Below are 25,384 nucleotides of genomic sequence, written 5' to 3'. Positions count from 1 at the left end.
CGGCGTTTCTGCTCCCGGTCTCAGATGAGCCCGGGCAAAATCAAAAATTCGTTTGAAAGCAAAATGCTCATGTGCGTGATGTTCGTGCAAAAATTGGTGGAGTTTGGACATTAGAGAAGAGCGCGACAAAAAAGACAAATTTCGGATGTGTGAGTAAGGTTATTGTTCACGCAATTTTTGGACCGATTTTCTCTTTTTTGCCACGAGCTTCTCAGATATCCAAATGGGATGAAATTTTGCACAGATATCACACACGCGAACATCTTCCATACAAAAAGAATCAGATTTTTTTGAATTTTCTACTGTAGCTCAGGAGCAGATGAGCCCGGACGCCGAGTTGGATTTTCGCTGCTATTCACGTTTTTTTTATTTTTACTCGTAGTTTTGTTTTCTTACCCTGAACTAAGTCGACCGAAGTCATTCTTTCGTGAAACTATTTAATTTTAATTTTATACGAGTATAACACTAGATCATGTTTGTTTTTAAAAAAATAGAAACTTTTGCCTTGTCATGGCATTTCCGGTCTTCGACCCGATTATACTACTGGCTAGATTTTTCTGAATTGTCTGTGCGATTTTGATCACAGTCCAACTGTTCCGGAGTTTTGAGTACCACTCTACTTTGCTTTATTATTAATTAAGAGAAGAGAAAATAGAGTAATTAACTAGTCCATTTCTGTTAAATGTTCGTCCAAACACTATGTACACTTGCAGCTTGCACAAACACTCTAATTAATTAAAGCTGACAACAACAATCAACAAAAGAAAGATCTCCTAATTAAACCAGACCGATCAAAAAAGAGAGTGGATCGAAGGCGACCGTCAGTCATCACAAGACGGCGTCGATCCCGGTGTCCGGGCGGAGCAGGTCGTACTTGGCCCAGACGGCGTCGAGCGGGCAGGGCCGGCCGGCGTCGAGCCGGTCCCACGGCTTGCCCTTGCCGCTCCAGTGCAGGAGGCTGACGGGGCCGGCGTGGAGGCCGCGGCATAGCCCGCGGTAGTTGTCGCCGCCGAGGCCGTGCTGGTTCCAGCGGTGGTCGACGGCGGCGATGCGGCCGGCGAACACCAGGAGGAAGGGCGGCAGGGAGCCGAGCTCGTAGATGCGCACCCGCCGCTGCAGCTCCATCCACCCCTCGATCTGCGCCGTGTACCCCGCCGCCCGCCACCGCGGCAGGTCGAGCACCATGACGCCCGTGTTGAAGTAGCACGCGCGGCGCCCGCGGAAGGTCCGGGAGAGTGCCGGGCTGGCCCAGAACCCCGGCGTGAAGTAGGCGGTGAAGTTGGCGCCGCAGTACTCGGGCGCCGCCACCGCCGCGTTCCCCTGGAGCGGCGTGGCGGCGAGCGCGGCGACGTCGTCGGTGAGCACGACGTCCGAGTCCAGGTACACGACGCGGCGCACGCAGGGCGGCAGCGTGGTGGCCAGGTAGGAGCGCGCGTAGTTGAGCGGCCGGTCGAGCGCGCCGCGGACGGACGCCGAGATGCGGCCCGCCACCCGCGACTCGTCGAACGGGTACGCCCGGAACGCCAGCGACGGGAACGACGCGCGCACGGCGGCCACCAGCTCCGCCGTCCGGGAGGGCGACCCGGCGGCGGTGAGGAAGTGGAAGTGGACGGACTCCGGGCAGGAGGCGTGGCGCAGGACGGAGAGCACCGCGGCCATGGTGCCCCGCAGGTAGGACGCGTCCAGCGTCATCGCCACGTGCACGGCCGCGCGCGGCGAGCAGGCGCCGTCGTCCTTGCCGGACGCGGGCGGGAGCGGCGCCGGGCAGCGCGCGGAGGCCGAGTTGGTGAAGTGCGGCGCCTCCCTGAACCTGGGCAGGGGCGCGGCCGCGGCCGCCGCGCCGGCGGCGCAGAGGAAGAGCAAGACGAGGAGGCGCGACATGCTTGGCTACTGCTTGGTTTAGAAGGTGGTGCGTGCGGTGGCGCGTTGTTTGTGTGCGGGCATGAGAGCATGAGCATGAGCGCGCGGCCGACCGTGTTTTTATACGGGCGCGTGGCTGCGTGCGGCGTGCGGGAAAGGGGAGGCGTCAAATTTGGGTCAAAGGCTTGGAGAGGTAGGAGCGAAGGAAAGCGTGTTTGAAATCATGTGTAACACGCGCGTAACTTGGTAAAGAAAACCGGGTGAAAATGCCGGTAGGTCAAACGTGTCTACGTGTTCGACTATGGTCTATAGTATGGCATTGGGCAGCAAAATCGATATATTTGTACATGAGTGCAAATGTGATGCATCTTCCCGAATATCCAATTCTGAGCTTAAATTTGTTTTTTTTTCTAAAGTTACTCAATGTCCAAACAATTTAAAATTTGGAGCGGACATCACCCACCAATTATCTGTCATGGCAAAAAAAAGGAATTTTTTGAAATTTTCTACTATTTGTTTTGAATTTTTTATTCAGCATGGGTGCAGATGAGCCTGCGAGCCAAAACGCCTCACTCTGCATCTTTCATTTTACTTGTAATGAGCATTTGAAATCATGTGTTTCAGTGTACGTGGATATCAAATGCTTACCACTGTGAACTGTGTTTGTGGGAGCGGTGATAGTTTTCGTTCATAAAGCATCTACAGTTGGGCGCCCCAATTCCGTCTTAAACGTCCGGACGGACGGCCCAGTCACTAACCGGTCATGAAAAATGCGATCCATATAGGCTTTTTAAACGGGACTCAAACGTCCGAACTGACGGGCGCCCCTCATATCCAGCTCAAATATGGGGCGTATATGAGGGCGTCCGGGCGTGTCCCTCACGTCGGACTGATGATGGGGTCCCACAGGAAAACAGTCTTAAACCCGGCGGTCCGAAGCTTGTTTCCTTTGTCGGACCAATGTTGACGTTCCAGCGGGTCGCGTAGTGCCTACCCCGGCTATTTAAGCCGACCGCCGACACTGAAACTCAACCCGTCAATATTCCCTCCCCCCCACCACCTGGTCCGCCGCCATCACATTCCACTCTCCGCCCGCCACCACTAGCATCGAATGCCCCCACGTCGTCGGGTAAGGAGCTATCCATGTCTAATGCTGGAGCGCTGGCTGCAGCTCCTTAAGCAGATCTGGACAAGGCGCGAAGTCCGGGTCACTGCGGGGCTACCTCTGGATGCAGTGGATCCAGAGGAAGACTTGGAGGAGGAGGAGCCGAAGGAGGATGTGGGGGACGCTGGGGACGCGGATCTGCAGGCCATCCTCGGTTCCTTCCGCTCAGAGTCAGATGCGGAGGCTAGACAACGTTGTCAATAGGAGATGGAGGCAGAGCACTCTGCGGAGGAGGAGATGCTCGCGTACATGGATGGGGTCAAGGAGGAGGAGGAGCCCTCCTACGTGCCCTTCCACCCGGCGCCCTGCACCGACGTCGTGGACATCTCCGACAGCGAATCATAGCTAGGGTGTCTTAATACGTAGGTTTATTGGCATGATTTGTATGGATTTACGAGATGAAATATGAGAGACTCAAATACAGAGGAGCAAATTTAAAATGAGAGCGGTCACTGTCCGTGGGCATTTAATGGATCAAATTTGCCAAGTCCGACTGTAATGCTCTTACGTTCCTGCCCAAATGGGGCGGCTGATGACGACGACGCTTTCTCTTTGCTAGCCAAAATTTTGAAGTAAAAGTGGATTCAGCAATCGATGGAATACCGCCGGTGTGGTATCATCTATCCTTGGCAGTCGCACTCCCATCATTCATGTGCAACATGGGCACGAAGAAGGCGCGGCGTAGAAATGATTGCACTTCTCCTACACCAATCTTGTGTCGGTGAGAACCATGCAAGAGAGGTGTTTAAAAAAAAAAGAACCATGCAAGAGAGCAAGCGTTGGGTGACACGTCGTCCACCGGCCTGTGGCCTGGCTGCGGGACCTGGTCAAGTAGTACGTGCCACGTGGTAGCATGCTGCCCGATGCCAGATCTGTCTGTGCGAGCGAATCCTCCGGTACAATGTCCAGGCTCGCGTCTGCCCAAGGCGCGGCGGCGGTGGAGAGCTCTGCCCGAGGGTGAACGGCGATCTTGAGAATTATTATCAGTACTAGTAGTAAACCCAAGCGAGAAAGGAAAAACAATGTTGTCATGCTACGACGTAAGCATGGGCATATAATTTTTTTTGCCATGACATGCAAAATAATATCCCGAGCATCATAAATAAGGTGTACCCTCAATAAAAAGAACGCACTAATTTGAAACAACTCCTTATTCCGGATGGGCAGAAAAATGCAAATATTTATAATCAATCGAGATTTACTAAAGTACTTGTTTTATTTTATCTTACAAATGATGACTTATGAATGTCAACTAGACCAATTATGCACGCCCGACTCCTTACTTTGTTCCTTTGTCCTGAAAATCCCTTTGGCGAAAATATTGTCTCGGGTTGATGGAAGTTTATTTCCAAAAACACATGCCAAGTCTTTTTTTACGGGGGAACACTATGTCAAGTCCTGGTGCCGCTACTAACAACAGATGCTCTGCTTCGGTTGACTCTCATAAGCCCTTTCTAAAACGTAGAGGCCAGCCATTCACCGAGTGCGGTTGTGTCGGCTCGACATAAAGATTGAATGAAATGCGATTTGTCAAAAAAATACACAGAGTTATCGAGTTGCATCATGATTTGGCGTTGAGTTCTCTAGTGAAGATGCCCATCATTCATAAATTCTTACTGCGATCCTTTTATTCTGTCCAAGGTGAACTTATTAGGTGAAACCAAAGCCAATGTGCCGATGGTCCATGGGTTTAATAAAAAAGAGTTTCTACCATACACTTACCCATTTGTCCCACAGAAGGCAACACGCCAACAAGTCTAAGGCGACTTCCGCGAGCAGGTCAGACGGGTAAATGGTTGGTCAACTTTTAGGCGACTGTTAGGCACGTACACCTGGAGTCCACATCTCATCTCTCTTTTTTACCTTTTGATCGAGACCACGTCGATCCATTCAAACAAGCTTACCATGCCACCCCTCGAAAGCGCTATAACAGTAGTAGAAAAGCGCGGGAAAACCAGCGGAGTTGAGTGTGCGTCCCTCACAGAATCTGATCAGGTAAAATATCTCGGCGCGTACACGTACGCCGACTTGCGGCTCGCTCGCTCATGATGTGGGGCGAACGGCCGGGATATATTTCGAGGTCTACGTACCATAGCGTGTGACTACGAACTATGAACTATGACCCAGTACGCCGCGGTTGGACCATGGACTAGATAGTTAGTTATGCATACACTGATCGATCCAGGAGCAGCGCACGGATAATATCTAGGATACATTCTCAGTTTCTTTGTTTGCAAAAAACTTTCGATCTATTCATTCTCAATCATGACAGTACAAAGAAGATCAGAGGTTACTCGCAAAAACAAAGAACATCAGAGGTAATAAAAATTTCAAGCAGGTCCGTGGACCACCTAGCGACAATTATAAGCACTAGAACGAGCCGAATGCGCGCCGCCATCATTGCCCCCTCCCTCGCCAGAGCTGAGCAAACCTTGTTGTAGTAGACAGTAGGAAAGTTGTCGGGCTAAGACCTCATAGAACCAACGCACCAGAGCAGCAACCATATTCAATGGAGAAAATCGTAGATTGGAAGGATCAAACTTGTAAACACCCAAACGAAGACCAGATCCAAACAGATCCACCGAAGACCAGCACCGAAAGAATAAAATTTGAAAACTTATGGGGAGATATTGCCGCGCCGACGCAAGTACGATGAGACAACACCGGACATTCATTAGATCATCTTATTAATTATGACATGGTAGAGAAAATCAACTGGTACCGTTGGTTTAAACCCGTGACGAGCAAAATCCTCTGAATAAAACACACCATGAAAGCACGCAGATGGCATCTACCTTGCATGGTTGAATTTTTTTTTCATGGAAACCGAAGTATAAACGATGAATCGGGGGAGGGTGGTCAGGGGTAGTAAAGGGACGTCATGGGGAAGGATGGTTTGAATTATGGAACCTTGTTAGATGTTTCGTAAGAGAGTCACACGTCAAAAGGATTAATACTACTGTTAAACCCGAGTGAGAAAGGAAAACAACTATGTTTTCATGCTACGACGCAACCATGGGCAAATCAAAACTTTTGGCCATGACATGCAAAAAAGTATCTCGGGTGTCAAAAATAAGGTGTACCCTAAATAAAAGAACACATTAATTTGAAAACCACTCCTTATTCCGAATAAGCAAAAAAATACAAATGTTTATAATCAATCGAGATGTACTATAGTACTTGATTTATTTTATTTTATTTTACAAATGATGACTTATCAATGGCAACTCTACCATACACGTCTGACTCCTTTGGTTTTATTTTAAAAAGAAAGGACACCTCGACATTTGCAGCAAGTAATGTCAACGGCCTCTATAAACCACTTCTAACTTCTTTGTTTTTATTTTGAAAAGGAAGGACAGTCCGACCTTTTCAACGACTGATGCATGCAACATATTTTGATGAAATCTATTATTGCTTTTGTAGAACGAAAAATGTATTATTGTAAAGCATAATGTCTTCATGCTACAGCAATATGCAGCAAATGGTATAACTTATACATCACATATTCTTGTACCAGGTCATAAACCAAATCAGATGAATAAAGTACAAAGCATGGGCATCACATCTGTTATAAGCTGGGTCTCACTCAATATGCTATAGCAAACCAGAATTCATCCAATGCTTAATACCGCCATGGACCTTAGGGTAGTAGTAGTTTTGACCCCTCAAATCATTTTTATTCCTTATGGCTTTGTTTTAGCACTATGACCCAGTCTTAAGATTTTACTGCTACCCCTTTTCACAAAGTTCAGGGTGGGTCTTAAGTTACCTTTTTGGCATAAGATCCATGTTTTTTCAACGTTGGAGATGCCCCTCCACACGCCGTAATAAGAACTAAATCCGGATAAAATGGGTAGTCGTATGGATGAGTTATAATTACAAAAATCTCTCATCTTGTTATAAGCATGTGAGATTCCATACATCGTGCCATTGCTGACCGCAAATGCTCTCCTCAATTTGACTCCTGTAAGGCCTTACTAGAACGTAGGGGCCAGTCATTTGCTCAACGCGGTTGTCGAGTTGCACCATAGATTTGTCATTGACTTTTCTAAGTGAAGGTACCAGTTATTACTTGTTCCGCCGGGATTTATAACCCCTCTTGTATTTTTGGTCAAATTTTGATCATAGATTTAATTAACAAAATATAAGTTACACACCACAAAATTTATATAGTTGGATTCCTATTCGTGGGAAGTTTTGAATGGAATTATTTCTAATAAATAAAACATATAATTTATTGGTTAAATTTACAGCCAAAATTTGACACAAAATACAAGGCCGACTAATGAACCAAGACAGAGGGAGTGTGAAGAAGTTTTTGTTTTTTTAACTAGTATGAAGAAGTTCTTACCGCAATCCTATTGTTCTGTTACCGAAAAAGGATTTCCCCCCGCTTTGTATTCCAACGCAACCAGCCAACATAGGATACATCTCGACGCTGGGGCGAGCAGCACAACAAGCCCAAAGACAAAAAAAGAAGAAGAAACATAATGCCAACAACGACAGATCGACAAAGCGCGGAAGGCCCGCCACCGCTGCGCCCTTCGGAAACACCCCACCACCGCCCGAGGCTCCGAGTGCCGCATACCAAGCAGCACCTCCAAGAAGGTATGCGACGCCGACGACGCTGCTGCCCGGACAAGTCCTAGGGTTTCCCCCGGTATGCGGAGGAAAGTAGGGGATGGCTACCACCGAGGCCCTTCAAGAAGGAATGGTGGCACCCGCCGGTGTCACCGCATCGGCGCCGGACGAACCGGCAAGGATTTCTCCCGCACACCAAACACCACCGCCCATCCGGAGCCAACCATCCAAACTACCACCCAATGCGCCATCGCGGTTGCGCCGCCGCACACGCCGTCTCACTACGAGGACCACCACGAGGCCGAGAAGACCGGAGAGAAGCGTCACGCGACGAGAACAACAACACCAATGCCGAGCGGAAGGGAACCACCTCCACCGCCGTCGTGCGAGAAGTCGAGCCTCCGGCACTGTCGCGGTAGCCGACCGGACACGGCAGCGGGGCATACCAGGCCACCCCTGGCCCGGCCAGGCCCGAAACGGGCCCGCTAAGCCCCGCCGGCCGTGCTGCAGCAAGCTGGCATCGGTGCCGCCAGCCCCCGTCGCGCAACACCGCTCCCCTGCATCCCGGGAATCACGCCGCCAACCAGCCCCGGCGCCGGCCCGCCCAGGCCCAGATGGGCCCGTAGGGCCTAGATCTGGGCTGAGCGCCGCCGCCAGGACGAGCCACAGCGCCACCCCGCCGCCAACGACGACGCCGCCGCCCAGCCGCCCCCTGCTCTGCGACAGGGAACCCCGCCGCCAGCTGGACCGCCACCACCTAGGAGCACCCCCCGGTGCAACTCCGCCCGCGCCGGAGCCACCGGGAAGGGAAGGGCAGGAAGGCCGCCGCCACCAGCGACCCCGGGGCCAGGCCGGCGCGGGCGCCAGCGACGGCGGCGGGGAGGAAGGGGAGAGGGGGGCTGGAGGCGGGAGAGAGAGAGAGGTGCGCGGCCGGCTGCCCGCAGGGGGGCGACGCGGTCGCGAGAGAGGGCTCAGATTTTCTCTTCGTGATGAACCTCTCCGAAAGCCAGTTTACCTTGCCATCCCTATTGTTCTGTTCAAGATGAACTTGAGGGAAACCAAAGCCAATGTGCTCACCGACAATAAGCCGAGCTTCACCATGGGTTAAAAAAAAAAGAGTTTCTACCATACACGCACTCATGTCTCACAAAGGGCAACACACGCCAACAAGTCCAAGGTGACTTCCGCGAGCATGTCAAACGGGTAAACCGTTGGTCAACTTTTAGGCCACTGTTAGGCACGTACACCTGCCCGCGACGCGAGTCCACATTTTGTCTCTTCTTTTTTCACCTTTTGATCGAGACCACGCCCGTTCATTCACACGGCTTACCACGTCCCCCGGCCCCTCGAAAGCGCTAGAACAGCCGTGGAAAAGCGCGGGAAGGAAAACCAGCGGAGTCTTTTTTGTGCGTCCCTCACAGAATCTCCGGTAGTAAAATACTATCTCGGCGGCGCGTACACGTACTCGAGTAACTCGACTGCGGCTGATGATGGGGCGAACGGCCGGAATATATATATATATCCAGGTCTACGTAGCATAGCGTGTGACTACGACCCAGGACGCCGAGGTCGGACTATGGAGTAGATAGTTTGTTATGCATACACTGATCGATCCAGGAGCAGCACACGGGCAATATCTAGGATACATTCGAAATATGTAGCATGGTACAGATGATGCATTGCATTGGCAACATTGCATTTACACTGATCATCTCCATGTTATCCGGCAGATGAGAAGTATGAGAATGACGGATAGGCGCGAGTGGTACAAATGATGCGTTTCATTGGCAACATTGCACTTATGTCGCTTGCTATTCAGTTTTTACTATGCATTGCCTTTTGGAAGCCACGTCTTCTGATGAACAAAAGTGCAATTATTTTGACATGCGGCATGTATACCTTTTACTAGTTGGTGCAGTGCTCCGGTCGCTAGTCTACAGGGTCGCTAGGCAGTGGCCATTCCACTCATCGTAGATCGGCTTGCCCAACCCACTCCCCGGTCCGACTCAGTCGATCATCGATCCTTGCCCGTATAGTGCCGGCAACCTGCATCATCTTCCGTGAAGCTTCCCACTAGCCGCGCCCGCGCTCAGCATGCATGCCAATCATCCAACCCCCTCGTCCCATAATTTTGAGAGTAGACACCACTCTTTTCTCTTTGTTTTTGTGTGCAAACCACCCATGGAAATTCCCTAAAAAAAAAAAATATCCATGGACATGAAGAGCTTTTCTAGTACGTAAAAGTGAGCAAGCTAAAGCATTGCATCGGCGGTCCATGTACATCTACGTCCATGAAGAAAAGAAAGTTTGGATAGATACGATTCGGCGTTCCATGTACAGCCAAGTTCGGACAGCTACGTCCATGAATGAGGAAAAAGGTTTGGATAGATGCGAATCGGTGGTGCCCAAAGTACAAGTAAAAGATAACCGAAAATTCGAAGTCGCGGTAACAGTGCATTCATACACGGTGACGACTCTAAATTTTGATGATGATATACAAGCGTCTAAGAGCATCTACAGCCGGTCGCCCCAAACCCGCCTCAAACACCCAAGCGGCCCGTCTGGTCACTGACCGGCCACAAAATTTCGACTTAGACGAAAGTCTCAAAAGGGACCCAAATGCCCGAGCTAACCGGCACCCCTCATATCCAGCCAAAATATGGGGCGGATATGGGGCGCCCGTGCGCGTCCGCCACGTCGAACCCAGTCCACGCTGGCTCACCTGACCCCACATATATTCCTCTCCATCCACTCGTTGGATCAAACCCTAGCCACTTCACACTCCACTCCCATCCACTCCCTCCGCCACCCAAACTCACCTCCAGCGATCTCCGACCGTCTCCGGCATGACGGGCAGCGGATCCGAGTCCTTCACCTCTATATCCATCGACCCCGAGCTCATCCCACACGCCCCCGAGGAGGAGATGGTTGTCCGCTTGCGCTTCTCCGCTCCCGGGAGGAGGCCCGTGCTCGGCAGCGCTCGGACTCCTTCCGTCGGGAATCCATTGTGTCCGCCCAAATGGCGCATGGATCCGCGCTAGGTGTGTCGTCGCTGCCTCGCAGGAGGCGGTGCGGTCCGGCTCGCGTCCGAACGCGGTGGCGGGTATCGGTGTCAAAACCGGCAGATCTCGGGTAGGGGGACCCGAACTGTGCGTCTAAGGATCGAAGGTGACAGGAGGCGGGGGACTCGATGTTTACCCAAGTTCGGGCCCTCTTAATGGAGGTAATACCCTACTTCCTGCTTGATTGACTTTGATGAGTATAGGGGTTACAAGAGTTGATCTACCTCGAGATCGTAATGGCTAAACCCTAGATGTATAGCCTGTATGTTTTGCGATAGTCTCTACGGACTAAACCCTCCGGTTTATATAGGCACAGGAGGGGAATAGGGTTGTACAAAGTCGGTTTACAGAGGAAGGAAACTACACATCCGGACGCCAAGCTTGCCATCCACGCAAAGGAGAGTCCCATCCGGACACGGGAGAAGGCCTTCTATCTTGTATCTTCATGGCCCATCAGTCCAGCCCAGGTCACATAGGCCAGCTCCCCGAGGACCCCATAATCCAGGACTCCCTCAGTAGCCCTTGAATCAGGCTTCAATGACGACATGTCCGGTGCGCAGGTTATCTTCGGCATTGCAAGGCGGGTTCCTCCCCCGAATACTCCAAAGTGGTCTTTCGAACATGAGAACGGTATCCGGCTCTATTTAACAGTTACAACCCTCAACCGCAAGGGCACAATACTTAATCAAAAAACAAGTCATGTCTTATTGAACGCTTTACTGGCGAAACGTTACGTCTGACCACTTTATTATTTCGAACCGTTTTTCGGCCTCGCGTTTCGCGTTTTGAGACACGACCTCCGGTGACACGTCTTGTCAAAGCAGAGATAGTGTCCCCTTATCGCGGGATTCTCATCAATGCGGGTTTGGGTAACCCAACCGTGCCGTTCGCACGACCCCTTGGGAACAGGCGAGTTTTAAGGCTTAAGGGGGGGGTGCTCGATATTCACTTCCTTTATAAGAGGATAAGACCTCGTCGTTTTACCCCACGCCTTCTTCTTCCTCAGCCCTTCCCTCCTCGAGCTCCAGCGCCCATGTTTCGATCCTTTCCAACGCCACCAAACACTCCAGCCATGTCCGGATCCGGCTCTCAAGGCAAGTGGGTGGCTTCCTCCGTAACGGAGAAGGACGTCAAGGAGCTCCGAGAGGCGGGATACCTGAGTGCGGACGTTGCGCACAGGATCCCCACCAAAAAGCAGGTCATCCCCACCCCGGAGCCTGGTGAAAGGGTGGTATTCATCCCCCACTTCCTCCGCAGACTAGGGTTTCCCCTTCACCCTTTCGTCCGCGGCCTTACGTTCTACTACGGGCGGATTTCCATGATCTAGCCCCGAATTCTTTTCTCCACACCTCGGCGTTTATCGTCGTGTGCGAGGCGCTCCTCCGCATCCCCCCACACTTCGGCTTATGGCTCAAAGTTTTCAACGTGAAGCCGAAGGTGGTCGACGGGCAGCAGACGGACTGTGGTGGCGCCATGGTGAGCAAGCTCCCCAACGCCACCTGGACAAAGGGGGCCTTCGTGGAAACCGCCAAGATATGGCAACAGGAGTGGTTCTACATCACTGAACCCTGCGGCGCCAACTGGGCGGCCACTCCTGAGTTTAGGTCCGGACCCCCAATGCGGCTCGAGTCGTGGACCAACAAGGGTCTAGTATGGGGGTCAACGGACGAAGTGATGATGCTGCAAAAGCGCATCAAAAATATTATTGACAAGAACACCAGCCTCACTGACGTGATCCAGGTGATGTTATTCCGCCGGATCCTTCCCTGCCAGCGCCGGCCTCTCCACATGTGGGAGTTCAATCCGGAAGGACCGCGGACCCTACAGCGATTCTTCGGCACGACACACGGAGATCTGGAAGCTGCTTTTCAAGGCCCAGAAGAAGTGGCCGAAGACGACCGATGACATCGGCCTCGATTCACATTTTTAGAAGGGTGTATTAAAACTCCCATCCTTTAATCAGGGCTGGACAAGGAAGGCAGAGCGGATCAAATGTCCGGCTCCGCTGCCCGAAGACCCCGCTGACCCTTTGCTAACGAGGATCCGGTCCCGGCGCAGTACCAGGCGCCGGAGAAGAATGCCAAGAAGAAGGGCAAGGAGGCCAAAAGTGGCCTCCGCCGTAAAGGTACTTCGGACGTACTGTCCGAAGAGACCGAGGCTCATTCCTCCCACGAGGGAGATGAAGACGAGGAGGAGGAAGAAATCAACTCTCCCCCTAAGGGGAGGAAGAAGAAAAGGGCGGCCTCCGCAGATCCAGAGGCGGAGGCGTCCAAGAGGGGGAAGCTATCCCTTTCGGATGGCTCGGATTCATACACCGAAGCCACCCCCAAGCGGCGCCCTAGGGCAAAGCCCCTGGCCGAATCGCAAGTATTCAAAGATACCGTGCATATACCTGGTTTTACACCCTACGGTTGTAACACATTGAACTACGTGCTGCAGTCCGGCCCGCGATCTCCCCCAACGATCATCGTCTTCTGGGAATTCGCTAGGGCCGAACATGATGAAAAGCGAGACGCCTCCACAGGCCTCTCCGCCCACTACTACGGACAACACCGAAGTGTTGTCCCGAAGAACCTCTCCAGGCCATGGGGAGGTGCATGAGGCCGTCAAGGTGTACCAGAGGGTAATACATCTACCGCCGAAAACATGGAGGAACCGACCCCCATGGAGACCGGCGACGGGGGCCATGCCCAATTCGGCCCCCGACCGAATATAGTTCCGGAGATCCGCACGGCTCCGGAATCAGGCGAGCAGCCTCCTTTGAAAGAAGGAGGCGCGTCGACTCCACCGGCGACCTCTGTCAATCCAGGGGCGCCGGACACTCTGGTGGAAGCACTTCAGCGCGCTTCCATTGTGGAGGAACACCGTACCCTTATGGGTACGGTGGTCGAAAAGGTCCAGTCCGCTAAAAGCGGATTGAATGAAGCTTATACCAGCCTTCTCACAGGCTTTGAGGTTTGTGATGTAATATTCCTTTTATGTATATATACGAAAGGTATGCCTGATATAGATAGTAGCCCCTGAGACTCCATGCGGCTTTTGTAAAGAAGGGCCGAACAGAGGGTCAAACAGTATCCAAAGGAGATAACGTACGTATCTATTGTAATCAACAGGCTTTGCTGGGAGAGGCTGATACGTCTCCAACGTATCTATAATTTTTTATTGTTCCATGCTATTATATTATCCATCTAGGATGTTTTATATGCTATTTTATATGATTTTTGAGACTAACCTATTAACCTGGAGCCCAGTGCCAGTTTCTGTTTTTTTCTTGTTTTTGAGTATCGCAGAAAAGGAAAACCAAACGGAGTCCAATTGACCTGAAAATTGACGGAGATTATTTTTGGACCAGAAGAAGCCCACGAAGTATCGGAGATGGGCCAGAAGAGTCCCGAGGCACCCACGAGGGTGGGGGGCGAGCCCTACCCCCTGGGCGCGCCCCCTACCTCGTGGCCGCCTCGGAGACCCCCCTGACTTGTTCCCGACGCCAACACCTCTTATATATACCCAAACTTCCAGAACATAACCTAGATCGGGAGTTCCGCCGCCGCAAGCCTCTGTAGCCACCAAAAACCAATCGGGACCCTGTTCCGGCACCCTGCCGGAGGGGGGATCCCTCACCGGTGGCCATCTTCATCATCCCGGCGCTCTCCATGACGAGGAGGGAGTAGTTCACCCTCGGGGCTGAGGGTATGTACCAGTAGCTATGTGTTTGATCTCTCTCTCTCTCTCGTGTTCTTGATTTGGCACGATCCTGATGTACCGCGAGCTTTGCTATTATAGTTGGATCATATGATGTTTCTCCCCCTCTACTCTCTTGTAATGGATTGAGTTTCCCCTTTGAAGTTATCTTATCGGATTGAGTCTTTAAGGATTTGAGAACACTTGATGTATGTCTTGCATGTGCTTATCTATGGTGCAATGGGATATTCACGTGATCTACTTGATGTATGTTTTGGTGATCAACTTGCGGGTTCAGTGACCTTGTGAACTTATGCATAGGGGTTGGCACACGTTTTCGTCTTGACTCTCCGGTAGAAACTTTGGGGCACTCTTTGAAGTTCTTTGTGTTGGTTGAATGGATGCATCTGAGATTGTGTGATGCATATCGTATAATCATACCCACGGATACTTGAGGTGACATTGGAGTATCTAGGTGACATTAGGGTTTTGGTTGATTTGTCTCTTAAGGTGTTATTCTAGTACGAACTCTAGGATAGATCAAACGGAAAGAATAGCTTCATGTTATTTTACTACGGACTCTTGAATAGATCGATCAGAAAGGATAACTTTGAGGTGGTTTCGTACCCTACCATAATCTCTTCGTTTGTTCTCCGCTATTAGTGACTTTGGAGTGACTCTTTGTTGCATGTTGAGGGATAGTTATATGATCCAACTATGTTATTATTGTTGAGAGAACTTTCGCTAGTGAAAGTATGAACCCTAGGCCTTGTTTCAACGCATTGCAATACCGTTTACGCTCACTTTTATTACTTGTTACCTTGCTGTTTTTATAATTTCAGATTACAAAAACCTATATTTACCATCCATATTGCACTTGTATCACCATTTCTTCGGCGAACTAGTGCACCTATACAATTTACCATTGTATTGGGTGTGTTGGGGGACACAAGAGACTCTTTGTTATTTGGTTGCAGGGTTGTTTGAGAGAGACCATCTTCAACCTGCGCCTCCCACGGATTGATAAACCTTAGGTCATCCACTTGAGGGAAATTTGCTACTGTCCTACAAACCTCTGCACTTGGAGGCCCAACAACGTCTACAAGAAGAAGGTTGTGTAGTAGACATCAGCGGCTACCACTCAGGCCGCCGAAGTGTCCGAACTGAAGCGGAAGTTGGAGGAAAAGCAAGGTATGCAATACCTATGCATATCTGAGGTGATATGAATTCTTATTTGTTATCTGACTGATCTTTATGATTATGCTCATAGTTGATGCGTCTGAGGTCGAGACCCTCAAGAGCTTGCTGGCTGAAGCCAAGAAGGAGGCGGAGGAGGAACGAGCCGCCCGACGAAAACATGAATCGAGGGTGGAGGAAGTCCAGCAAGAGCTCAAGGATGCTATAAGTAAATGTGAGTCCTTGGAGCGCAAAATCTCGGATCGAGACTCCGAACTTGTTAAGGCCCTCCAAAGCATGAAGGAAACCCGGGTTGAAGCCCAAGGCGCCTACCGGGAGATCCAAGAGGCAAAGCAGATAGCGGCGGGTAAGGCCTTTACTATGCAAAGCAAATTTGTAGGGAGAAGGTACATCTTACTGACTCGGGTTTGGAGTTCTCCAGGAGCGTTTGCGGATCTTCCCCGGAGTGTTGCTGATGCTGCGGAGTTCTTCCGAGCCGAAGAGGGGAGCTCAACGGAGAAGCTGTTCTGGTCGTAGTACCTTGCGCCAGAGCATCCAGTACCCCTCAACGATCAGCTGAAGCAGTTGACCGAACTGCATAGGGTGACCGAATTGGCCATGAAGGATGTTATAGTCCGTCTTTTGCCAGCCGAGCCCATACCCGCAGCTACTTTGGACTTGTGAAGCGGCTAGTCAATGCCTGCCCCCGGTTTGACGCCATAAAGCGGTCGGTCTGTATCGAAGGTGCTCGGATGGCCTTCGCCCGTGTCAAGGTGCAGTGGGCGAAGATGAATGCCACCAAGCTTGCGACCGAGGGGCCACCCGCCGGCAAGGAGCATCGTACGCCGGAGAAGTACTTTGAAGAGGTCATGGAAGGCTCCCGCATTGTAGAGGGCCAGTGTTCGAAGGATATTATTTTTTGAATGAATGTATCCGTGCCTAGACTTTGTATTATGGAACAACTCCTTGTAATATATGTATGCTTTTGTCTGAAATTATTTTCCTCCCATGCAGACGTTTTTATTTCTGAGAGTTTACCAGTCGTCGGCTTCAGCCCCTACGTAGTTATTACGGGGGGTGTTCGGAGTAGCGCATGACTACACTTGACCCAACGTCTTGGTCCGTGAAGGAGGTGTCAGCGCGGCGAACCAGGCAATCGGACTATGAGGTTTTAGCACTCTTGCTTAACCAAAGAAGTTTGACAATGGGGCTATTAGCTAGCCCCTGGTGTGTATGCGGCTATCGTACTAGGACGCCTTAAGCGCATGACCAAACCGAGGCTGGTCCTTCATATAATACGGAAGAAATCGCAAGGGATTTATATTAAGTTGCCGAATAGCTGACCAGCTCTCGCCGGATCATGACAGTCAGTTTTCGGCTTTCTCTACTGAGGTGCTTGACCGGACGAACCGGAAGCACAATCGCAGTAGTTCTCCCTTTACTACCTTAGTCGAAAAAAGGAACGTAAGGTAGTAAGCACAGGAGCCAGGCAACCCAACTATTGACCAAAGACATGATTCGGAGCCGATGCATATAATGCTATATTCGGGACGCCGAAGTGTACTGTAAAAGTGTTCGGACTTCTTTGTTTAAAAAATGTATGTGGCCAGATGCAGCCCCTGGCGACTTGAATCACGCCAAGGTATGTGCGATAATCTGACGTAAAGAGGGGATACAGATTAGCAAAGAAGCCAATATCGCACGGGATTGGGCGAAGATGTTTCCATTATAGTCTGATTGGTACGTCAAAACATATTTTTACGGAGGATGCGATAAGCATCGAGGCTATTTTACATCCCGAATACAAGGGAAAGCTGTGTACAAGTCCTAAAGAGAAAAGGGTGATCTTGAAGATCCTTTGGACATTCTGTCGCATGTCTGCGCAGCTGTTCACCCTGGTGTATAATCCTTTGAGAGGATCTCATGATCGAGTATAAATAGGGAACCTGAAAAAAGGAGCCCTTGGCATCATCAAAAAGTGATGTGTGTCGTAAAGAACCTGAAAAGAAAAAATAAGAAGAAGAAAAAGAAAAAGATACGAGGGTCCGCATAGGGTCGAGCCGTATTGTGGACCTTGCTTGTGGTGTGCCTCCGTCCTTGCCCATGGTATTTTTAGTGTGTAGTTATGTACGCGCGGTATATATGCCGCTATGAAGTTCGGGTTCAGACGGGGGCCGGATTGCTAATCTAGCTCTGGACGAGCTGGACTGTACGGTCTGCAGGGTAGACCGGACTCGTTTGACAGTGTCCGGGGGCTTGACTGACGATGTAGTGTTCGGCTTAATGAGGCCAACCTATACTTTGGCTGCAAGGGCCGCGGTATGCTCCTCGGTACGGAGGGAGCGATCCGTGTTCCCATTGACTGTTATGACGCCGCGTGGTCCGGGCATCTTGAGTTTTAGATAAGCATAGTGCGGGACCGCATTAAAGCGGGCGAAGGCGGTTCTTCCGAGCAATGCGTGATAACCACTGCGGAAGGGGACGATGTCGAAGATCAAGCCTTCGCTTCGGAAGTTATCCGGCGAGTCGAAGACCACTTCCAATGTTACGGAGCCCGTGCAACGAGCTTCTACACCGGGGATTACCCCTTTAAAGGTGGTTTTAGTGGGCGTGACCCTTGATGGATCAATACCCACTTTGCGGACAGTGTCCTGATAAAGTAGGTTAGGACTGCTGCCGCCGTCCATAAGGACTCCCGTGAGATGGAATCCGTCGATAATTGGATCGAGGATCAATGCTGCCGAACCTCCGTGACGGATACTGGTCGGATGGTCCCTGCGATCAAAGGTGATCAGACAGGTTGACCATGGGTTGAATTTTGGGGCGACCGGCTCGACGGCGTAGACGTCCCTTAACGCGCGCTTGCGCTCCCTCTTGGGGATATGTGTGACATATATCATATTCACCGTTTTTACCTTGGGGGGGAATTTCTTCTGTCCCCCTGTCTTCGGTGGGCGAGGTTCTTCATCGTCGTCCTCGCTGGGCGACCCTTTCCCCTTGTGTTCGGTGTTTAATTTACCGGCCTGTTTAAAGACCCAACAACTTCTGTTGGTATGGTTGGCAGGCTTGTCAGGGGTGCCGTGAATCTGGCAAGGTCGATCGAGTATTCGGTCCAAGCTAGATGGACTGTCTTTGTTTCCTTTGAATGGCTTCTTCTGCTGACCGGATTTAGAGCCACTGAATCCGGCATTGACCGCCGTATCTTCGGTATCTGTACTGTTGTTTCAACGCTTGTGTTTGTTGCGTCGGGGCCTACCGTTGCCGTTTCTGGCTTCGGATGTGCCAGGGTCGCTGGTACTGTTGCTGCTTCGGGCTAGCCAGCTATCTTCGCCCGTGCAAAAGCGGGTCATGAGTGCGGTTAGGGCTGCCATGGATTTTGGCTTTTCTTGGCCGAGGTGTCGGGCGAGCCACTCGTCCCAGATGTTGTGCTTAAAGGTCGCGAGGGCTTCGGCGTCCGGACAATCCACAATTTGGTTCTTTTTAATTAAGAACCCGGTCCAGAGCTTCTGGGCTGACTCTCCGGGTTGCTGGACTATGTGACTAAGGTCGTCGGCGTTTGGAGGCCGGACATAGGTGCCTTGGAACTTGTCTCTAAAGACATCCTCCAAATCTTCCTAACTGCCAATAGAGTTTTCTGGGAGGCTGTTTAACCAGTGCCGTGTTGGTCCCTTGAGCTTCAGGGGGAGGTACTTGATGGCGTGGAGATCATCACCGCGAGCCATGTGGATATGGAGAAGAAAATCTTCGATCCATACTGCGGGATCTGTTGTTCCATCGTATGATTCAATGTTCATGGGTTTAAACCCTTCTAGGAACTGGTGCTTCATTACCTCATCGGTGAAGCATAAGGGGTGTGCGGCGCCTCTATATTGGGCGACATCGCGGCGGAGTTCAGATGATGTCCGTATGCGGTTTTCGGCCCGGGTGAGGTTGTGCTTATCGCGCCAGGCCTGATGGCCGTCCTCTCGGGTTGGGGTGCGCCCCTTTGATCCGTAGATTGATCTGATCTGACCGGCTCTATTGTCCAGGTCCTGTCGTAGGTCGTAGGTATGTCCTAGGGCCGCTGTCTTCCTGCCTCTAAGCCGGGGTGGTGCGGTCTGGTGTTCGGCCTGAGTGGCCGCTCTATCCCGTCCGCGCGGTGGCCGGTCAGGTTCGTCAGCAGCATTATACTTTGGCGGTATTGGCTCAAGGGCCTCGTCGTCAAATTGTGGTAGTAGCTCGCACTTCGGGTAGCTCTTTGTTGGGCGTTCGAGGCCGTACTCTTCGGCTGCCAGGACTTTAGTCCATCTGTCGTTGAGCGTATCCTGCTCGGCTTGAAGTTGCTGGTGCTTCTTTTTTAGGCTTCTCGCAGTGACAATTAACTGGCGCTTAAAGCGCTCTTGTTTGATGGGTTCCTCTGGCATGATAAAATCTTCGTCCCCAAGGCTTACATCATCCTCAGATATTGGTAGATAATTGCTATCTTCCGAGTCCTCGTTCCCGATTGGTTCGTCGGGGTTGACTTGCCCCTCCTCCCAATCATCTTGTTCGGATGTTGGTTCGACGGGGGGCTTCCTGGTCTTCAGCGTTCTCCAGAGTATTATTGTCTCCGGTGCCGGTATTGCTGTCCTTTTCGCGACGCGATTTCGAGCGGCGCCGTTGACGTCGACGCTTTGGTGGTGTCTCAACAGGCTTGTCCTCGACTGGATCATTCCCACCATTGCCGTCATCCTCTTTGGGTGTGCCCACCATGTATACGTCATATGTGGAAGTGGCTGTCCAGCGTCCGGTGAACGGCGGGTTTTGGTCTTGCTCATCTCCGGCATCGTCGTCCATATCGTCGATGTCTTCGGAGCCGTAGTCAAGCATGTCGGTTAAGTCCTCGACAGTGGCTATGAAGTGGGTGGTGGGTGGGACGTAAAATTTCCTGCTCTCGGCCCCTAGTCCGGGCTGGACACAATTCGGAAGCGATTCCTCTGTAATGGCGAGGGATCACATTAAGTCCAGAGCCTCGTTTAAGAGTGAGGTTTGGACGGGGGAGCGAGAGTCCGTGGAGCTGGGCGGGGCAGAAGTCTCCTGGCCGAGCTCAAGTGACGCGACCCTTGAGAGTTCGGAGCTGATATCCGGAGGTGAGTCCAGCTTTACGATGACAGAGGGAACCTGGTTTAACTCCGGGCCTGCTGGTAACGCAGTCCCCTCCGGATCTCCGGTGGCGAGCTCTATAGCTGCAGAGAGTCCGGTGGGCTCTAAACTCCCGTCTTCGGACCTGGTGATATGCTTCGGATCTAAGGCCAGAGCTGTGGTCGAGGCCGCGAACCCTTGGAAGATCAAGTCTCCTCGGATATCAGCGATATAGTTCAGATTTCCAAAACTGATCTGATGACCAGGGTCGAAGCTGTCGATTTGTTCGAGGTGGCCAATTGAGTTGGCACGCAGCGAGAAGCCGCCGGACACAAAAATTTGACCGGGGAGGAAAGTCTCCCCTGAAACAGCATCGTTGTGGATGATTGATCAGGCCATCGAACCTTCCGTCGACGACACAGAGGAACTCTTAGTGAAAGCACCAATATCGGTGTAAAAACCGGCAGATCTCGGGTAGGGGGTCCCGAACTTTGCGTCTAAGGATCGAAGGTGACAGGAGGCGGGGGACACGATGTTTACCCAGGTTCAGGCCCTCTTAATGGAGGTAATACCCTACTTCCTGCTTGATTGACTTTGATGAGTATAGGGGTTACAAGAGTTGATCTACCTTGAGATCGTAATGGCATAAACCCTAGATGTCTAGCATGTATGTTTTGTGATAGCCTCTACGGACTAAACCCTCCGGTTTATATAGGCACCGGAGGGGACTAGGGTTATACAAAGTCGGTTTATAGAGGAAGGGAACTACACATCCGGACGCCAAGCTTGCCATCCACGCAAAGGGGAGTCCCATCCGGACACGGGAGAAGGCCTTCTATCTTGTATCTTCACGGCCCATCAGTCCGGCCCAGGTCACATAGGCCGGCTCCCCGAGGACCCCATAATCCAGGACTCCCTCAGCGGGCGTGCAACCCCTCTGTTGGCGCGTCGAGCTTCAGGATGCACCATGGGCCTCGTCCGACGAGAACATGGCACGACGTGCCCGCCGTGCGAGGCAGCGGGCGCGGGAGGCGGCGGCAGCCCTCGCGGCGGTGGACGTCGGTGAGGCGGAGTCGCATTCTCCGACGCCCATATGGTGCAACAGTGCTGACGCCGCAACCGCGTCGTCGTGGACGTCATCGGCTCGTCCGAGGACGAATTCATCATCGATCCGACGTCCACCGGCACCGTTCGGGTTCCGGTGAGGAAGAGTAGGGCATGGGAGACGACGGTGCCTTGAGTCTCGTGAGCCGGCTCATGTTCCATGCCCTACTCTACCTTGCCGGCGTCCGAACCAACACTCTGAGGGGCGTCGCAGACCGCCGGACATGGGCACGGCGGAGCCGGACGAGCTCCACTTAAAGATTGATGTGTTGCGTGTAATAATACGGATTTTAGGTTTCTAATTTGAGGTATCCAGATGTGGAATGCATTATTTGAGACATGACCGGTCACTGTCTGCGGACACGCCTGGGCGCGTCCGCCGGCGTTTGAGGGGTCGGATTTACCAAGTCCAGCTGTAGATGCTCTAAATGAGTCAAGTATATCGATGTTTTTCTTTTCCAAACACAGTACAGACGCAAACACACAACATGCGTGCACACTCATCCCTATGAATAGGTACGCAAACTCTATTTTTATGAGCATCTTCGAGAGAACGTGCCGGTAGATCTTGCATCTTGTCTAGGATTTGAATCGGTGGTTTAGTTCCACGTAATAAAGAACTTAACAGAGGAAACCTTGTTTTGCTTTGTCTTCGTTCAGTTCATCGGCGTGGTCGGCACAAGAGGCTGAGGCTGGTGGCGATTCAGCAGAATAGCCTGGATGCAGACAAATTCACAGGTCTCGTTGCACATGCCACAGGGATTCTGCTTGTGTGTGGAGCAAGTGCAGTAGCGTCGCCGTTACAGTAGAAGATTCGGTCAAGTGGTGAGAGTTTCTGAGATAGCCAACAAAGATGAAATAGCCCATCTCCAACCTTCACAAACAAGCATAGACATAGATCCTACATTCAAATTTACCGATATTTGTACAAGAATGGCAACACCTTGAGCTTGCTGTCAAAAGGTACATGAACTGTCACTTTGTGCAAACATGAGAATTATTACATGTAAATGTACTCATCTACACTGTCCAATCTAGATTGATACAGGTTACAGACACGGGGGGATGACCTCCCAACAATTGTACACCACGTTTATCAAATCAAAGGAGTCAAAACTACAAAACATAGGATGATGTATCATGCAGAGGAAGACCATCCAGATCTAGATACACAAACTCCATGGACCCTTCATACAAACATTCGAACGAACAGAACTTATCTCCAATTTGGTAGAGATAAGCCTACACCAAGGTATGCTCTGGCAACTCCTACCAAACACCACCACAATTTTGATGATAGCGGTAACCAATTTAAGCTGCGAGGAGGCTTGCGATCACAAGAACCCCGACCATGATAAGAAGGGCCTTGAGGTAGACATCTGCCTGCTGCTGCTGCTGCCCTAGCGGCCCCTGGCGGGGGACGCCGTGGGCGTGCTGCCCGCCATGGAAGCCATGGCCATGACCAAACCCGTAGTGGAACCCGGCGGGCTGAGCATATGCAGCTGGATCTGGAAATCCATGCATCTGGAAGCTGAGCATAGGGAATAGGCCCCCAAATGCAGCCGAGAACGCATAGTTGCCCCACCGTCCATTCGCTAGCGGAACACCCGCCCCTGCACCCGCGCCCCCCATGCCCATGAACCATGGATTTGCATGGGCGTTGCCGAAATTGTTGTTAGGATCAGCTTGTTGGGCTGTCGCAGGCCTCTGGCCAGCTGGGCGTTGAGGAATGTCGACTCCAGGAGTGTTCTTTGACCTTGGGTCGACGCGGTCCTTGCCACGGCCATAAAGGGGGACAAGCTTGTCTTCTTCAACAATGGCCTTGCACACAGGGCACTCTGGTGTGTTTGCGTGCATGTGTAGCCATCTGTAGAGGCACGGCCAGCAGAATAGGTGACCGCAGAGAGTTACTATTGGCTCCTGTGGCAACTCAAAGCAAATATTGCACTCGAAGCTCCCTCCAGCTGCATCACTGCTGCTGCCACCGACTGCCGCTGATTCCCCAACATTGGCAGCCATCTTGAGGTTGCTAACGGTTGAAACCTGCGATTTCAAGTGATAACGATCACCAACACTGCTAGAAAGAGCTATGGCAAACACTACAAAGTTATTACAAACAGTAGAGAGTTACACCACATACAGCAACCTATTCTTTGCACGAGCCTCAGTCAGTACTATGAAACCTCCCAAAACCAAAAGGGTCTTGATTTTGGGCGAATGTGAAAATACATCATCCATGTAATAAATATGAAAAAAAAACTTAATCTAACAAGATTTTTTTTTCGAAACGGAAATCTAACAAAAAGATCACCTATAAAGATTGCTCATGGTTACAACTGTGCTAAAATACAGCTGCGTTGTATAATACTTCCTCCATCCGGAATTACTTGACGCTCTAGATGTAGACGCTCGAACAGATGTATCTAGACGTATTTTAGTGTTACATACATCCGGACATACGGAGTAAGAAATACTAATACATCTCTAATCATAAACATTTTAGTATTTAGCCTAACCCACAGGGCATTCAGCTAAATAAGGCACTTGATGATCAGGGACTCCCAGAAATGTTGATTTTGCTACTCAGGTGAGCATATTATTTTCTTACAAAATAATCTGAGTACCCACAGCAACAGAATCACTGATATAACCTACACCCTTTCAGCCCGCTCAAACAACAAAATTCCATGGATTATCCACAGAAGAATATTCATCAGACCCTCTAGAAATCAGACACGGCTACACCAGATCGATTTGAGTTCACAGTCCAGGCTCTAGAAGAAGATTAATTTCTAATAAACTACTCGGGAATATTGAATTGCTGAATCAATTCAATCTATTTCTTCAACAAACGGAAGGAAAATTCCCAATTTCCCCCAAATCACCAAGCCGCGCCCAGGGATCCAATTCCGAGCGCAAATCAGCACCCCGAAGCCTACCACTCAAGGCTCGCCTGGATCACCAGGACGCCGACAGGATACCCCCATGAATCGGCCAGCGGACGCAGCGAGAGACCCCATCGAACGAATCACATCCGCCCCCACAGGAAGCGAGTAAATCCTAAATCACGACGAAATTTCACGCGGAGCGACAGGGGGGGAGGGCAGGCGCCATTTACCTCGGGGGAGCGGCGAGCGGAGGCCGATCGGCGGGCGGCGGGCGGCGAGCGGCGAGCGGAGGCCTGCCTGCAAGGCGAATCGACGGCGATGGCCTGGACGGGACCACGACGGCCCTTAATAAAATCGGGGAGGGCGCGCGGCACGCCTGGAAGATTCCAGCAGAATCTGGACGCCTTCGCGGCGGGTCCGCGGTTTGGCCCGCTGAATTCCGGGGCGGGAGGCGTTTTCCGTGAAAGATTACGGAAACTGCCTTTTCTTTTTTCTTTTTTTTTTCTTTACGAAATGACACAGAAACTTCTTAGAAACGGCAGACACAGGGCACGCACTGAACTAGCGCCAGCCAGATGTAGGGTAGGAAAGATCAACCGTTCTCCCCAGCGGTTTTTTTCTTTTTTTGCGGGTAGTTGTTTTTTGACAACAACAAAACAAAGTCTCCCGGGCAGTTTGATTATCACGCGCGTGACCGACGGATTGGGTCTACGCATCGTCCTCCCATGTCTCGCACAGCGGCACCCGTGTGCCGCAGAGGATGC

The 25,384-nt window shown here is 51.3% G+C and overlaps 2 protein-coding genes across 2 annotated transcripts; both read right to left on the bottom strand.

The window, feature by feature from the left end:
- Positions 1-652: 652 nt before the first annotated feature.
- On the bottom strand, positions 653-1,939 carry LOC109734849 (probable galacturonosyltransferase-like 1). Its single transcript, XM_020294028.2, has one exon. The coding sequence runs from the start codon at positions 1,879-1,881 to the stop codon at positions 829-831; it is 1,053 nt and encodes a 350-aa protein (XP_020149617.1). The 5' UTR covers positions 1,882-1,939; the 3' UTR covers positions 653-828.
- A 20,743-nt stretch (positions 1,940-22,682) lies between these two features.
- Positions 22,683-25,096, bottom strand: LOC109734875 (uncharacterized). The gene is made up of 2 exons (XM_020294059.4): positions 24,851-25,096; positions 22,683-23,775 (listed from the first exon to the last, which is right to left on the bottom strand). The coding sequence occupies exon 2, from the start codon at positions 23,749-23,751 to the stop codon at positions 23,044-23,046; it is 708 nt and encodes a 235-aa protein (XP_020149648.1). The 5' UTR covers positions 23,752-23,775; positions 24,851-25,096; the 3' UTR covers positions 22,683-23,043.
- Between the last annotated feature and the right edge of the window lie 288 nt (positions 25,097-25,384).

This window comes from Aegilops tauschii, chromosome 4 (genome assembly GCF_002575655.3).
Source record: "Aegilops tauschii subsp. strangulata cultivar AL8/78 chromosome 4, Aet v6.0, whole genome shotgun sequence".
Classification (NCBI taxonomy): domain Eukaryota; kingdom Viridiplantae; phylum Streptophyta; class Magnoliopsida; order Poales; family Poaceae; genus Aegilops; species Aegilops tauschii.
This window is presented reverse-complemented; position numbering and strand designations above follow the sequence as displayed.

What these genes read in the sequence shown, in the direction of transcription:
- LOC109734875 (XM_020294059.4), bottom strand. Translation starts at nt 23,751, where the DNA reads ATGGCTGCCAATGTTGGGGAATCAGCGGCAGTCGGTGGCAGCAGCAGT.
- LOC109734849 (XM_020294028.2), bottom strand. Translation starts at nt 1,881, where the DNA reads ATGTCGCGCCTCCTCGTCTTGCTCTTCCTCTGCGCCGCCGGCGCGGCG.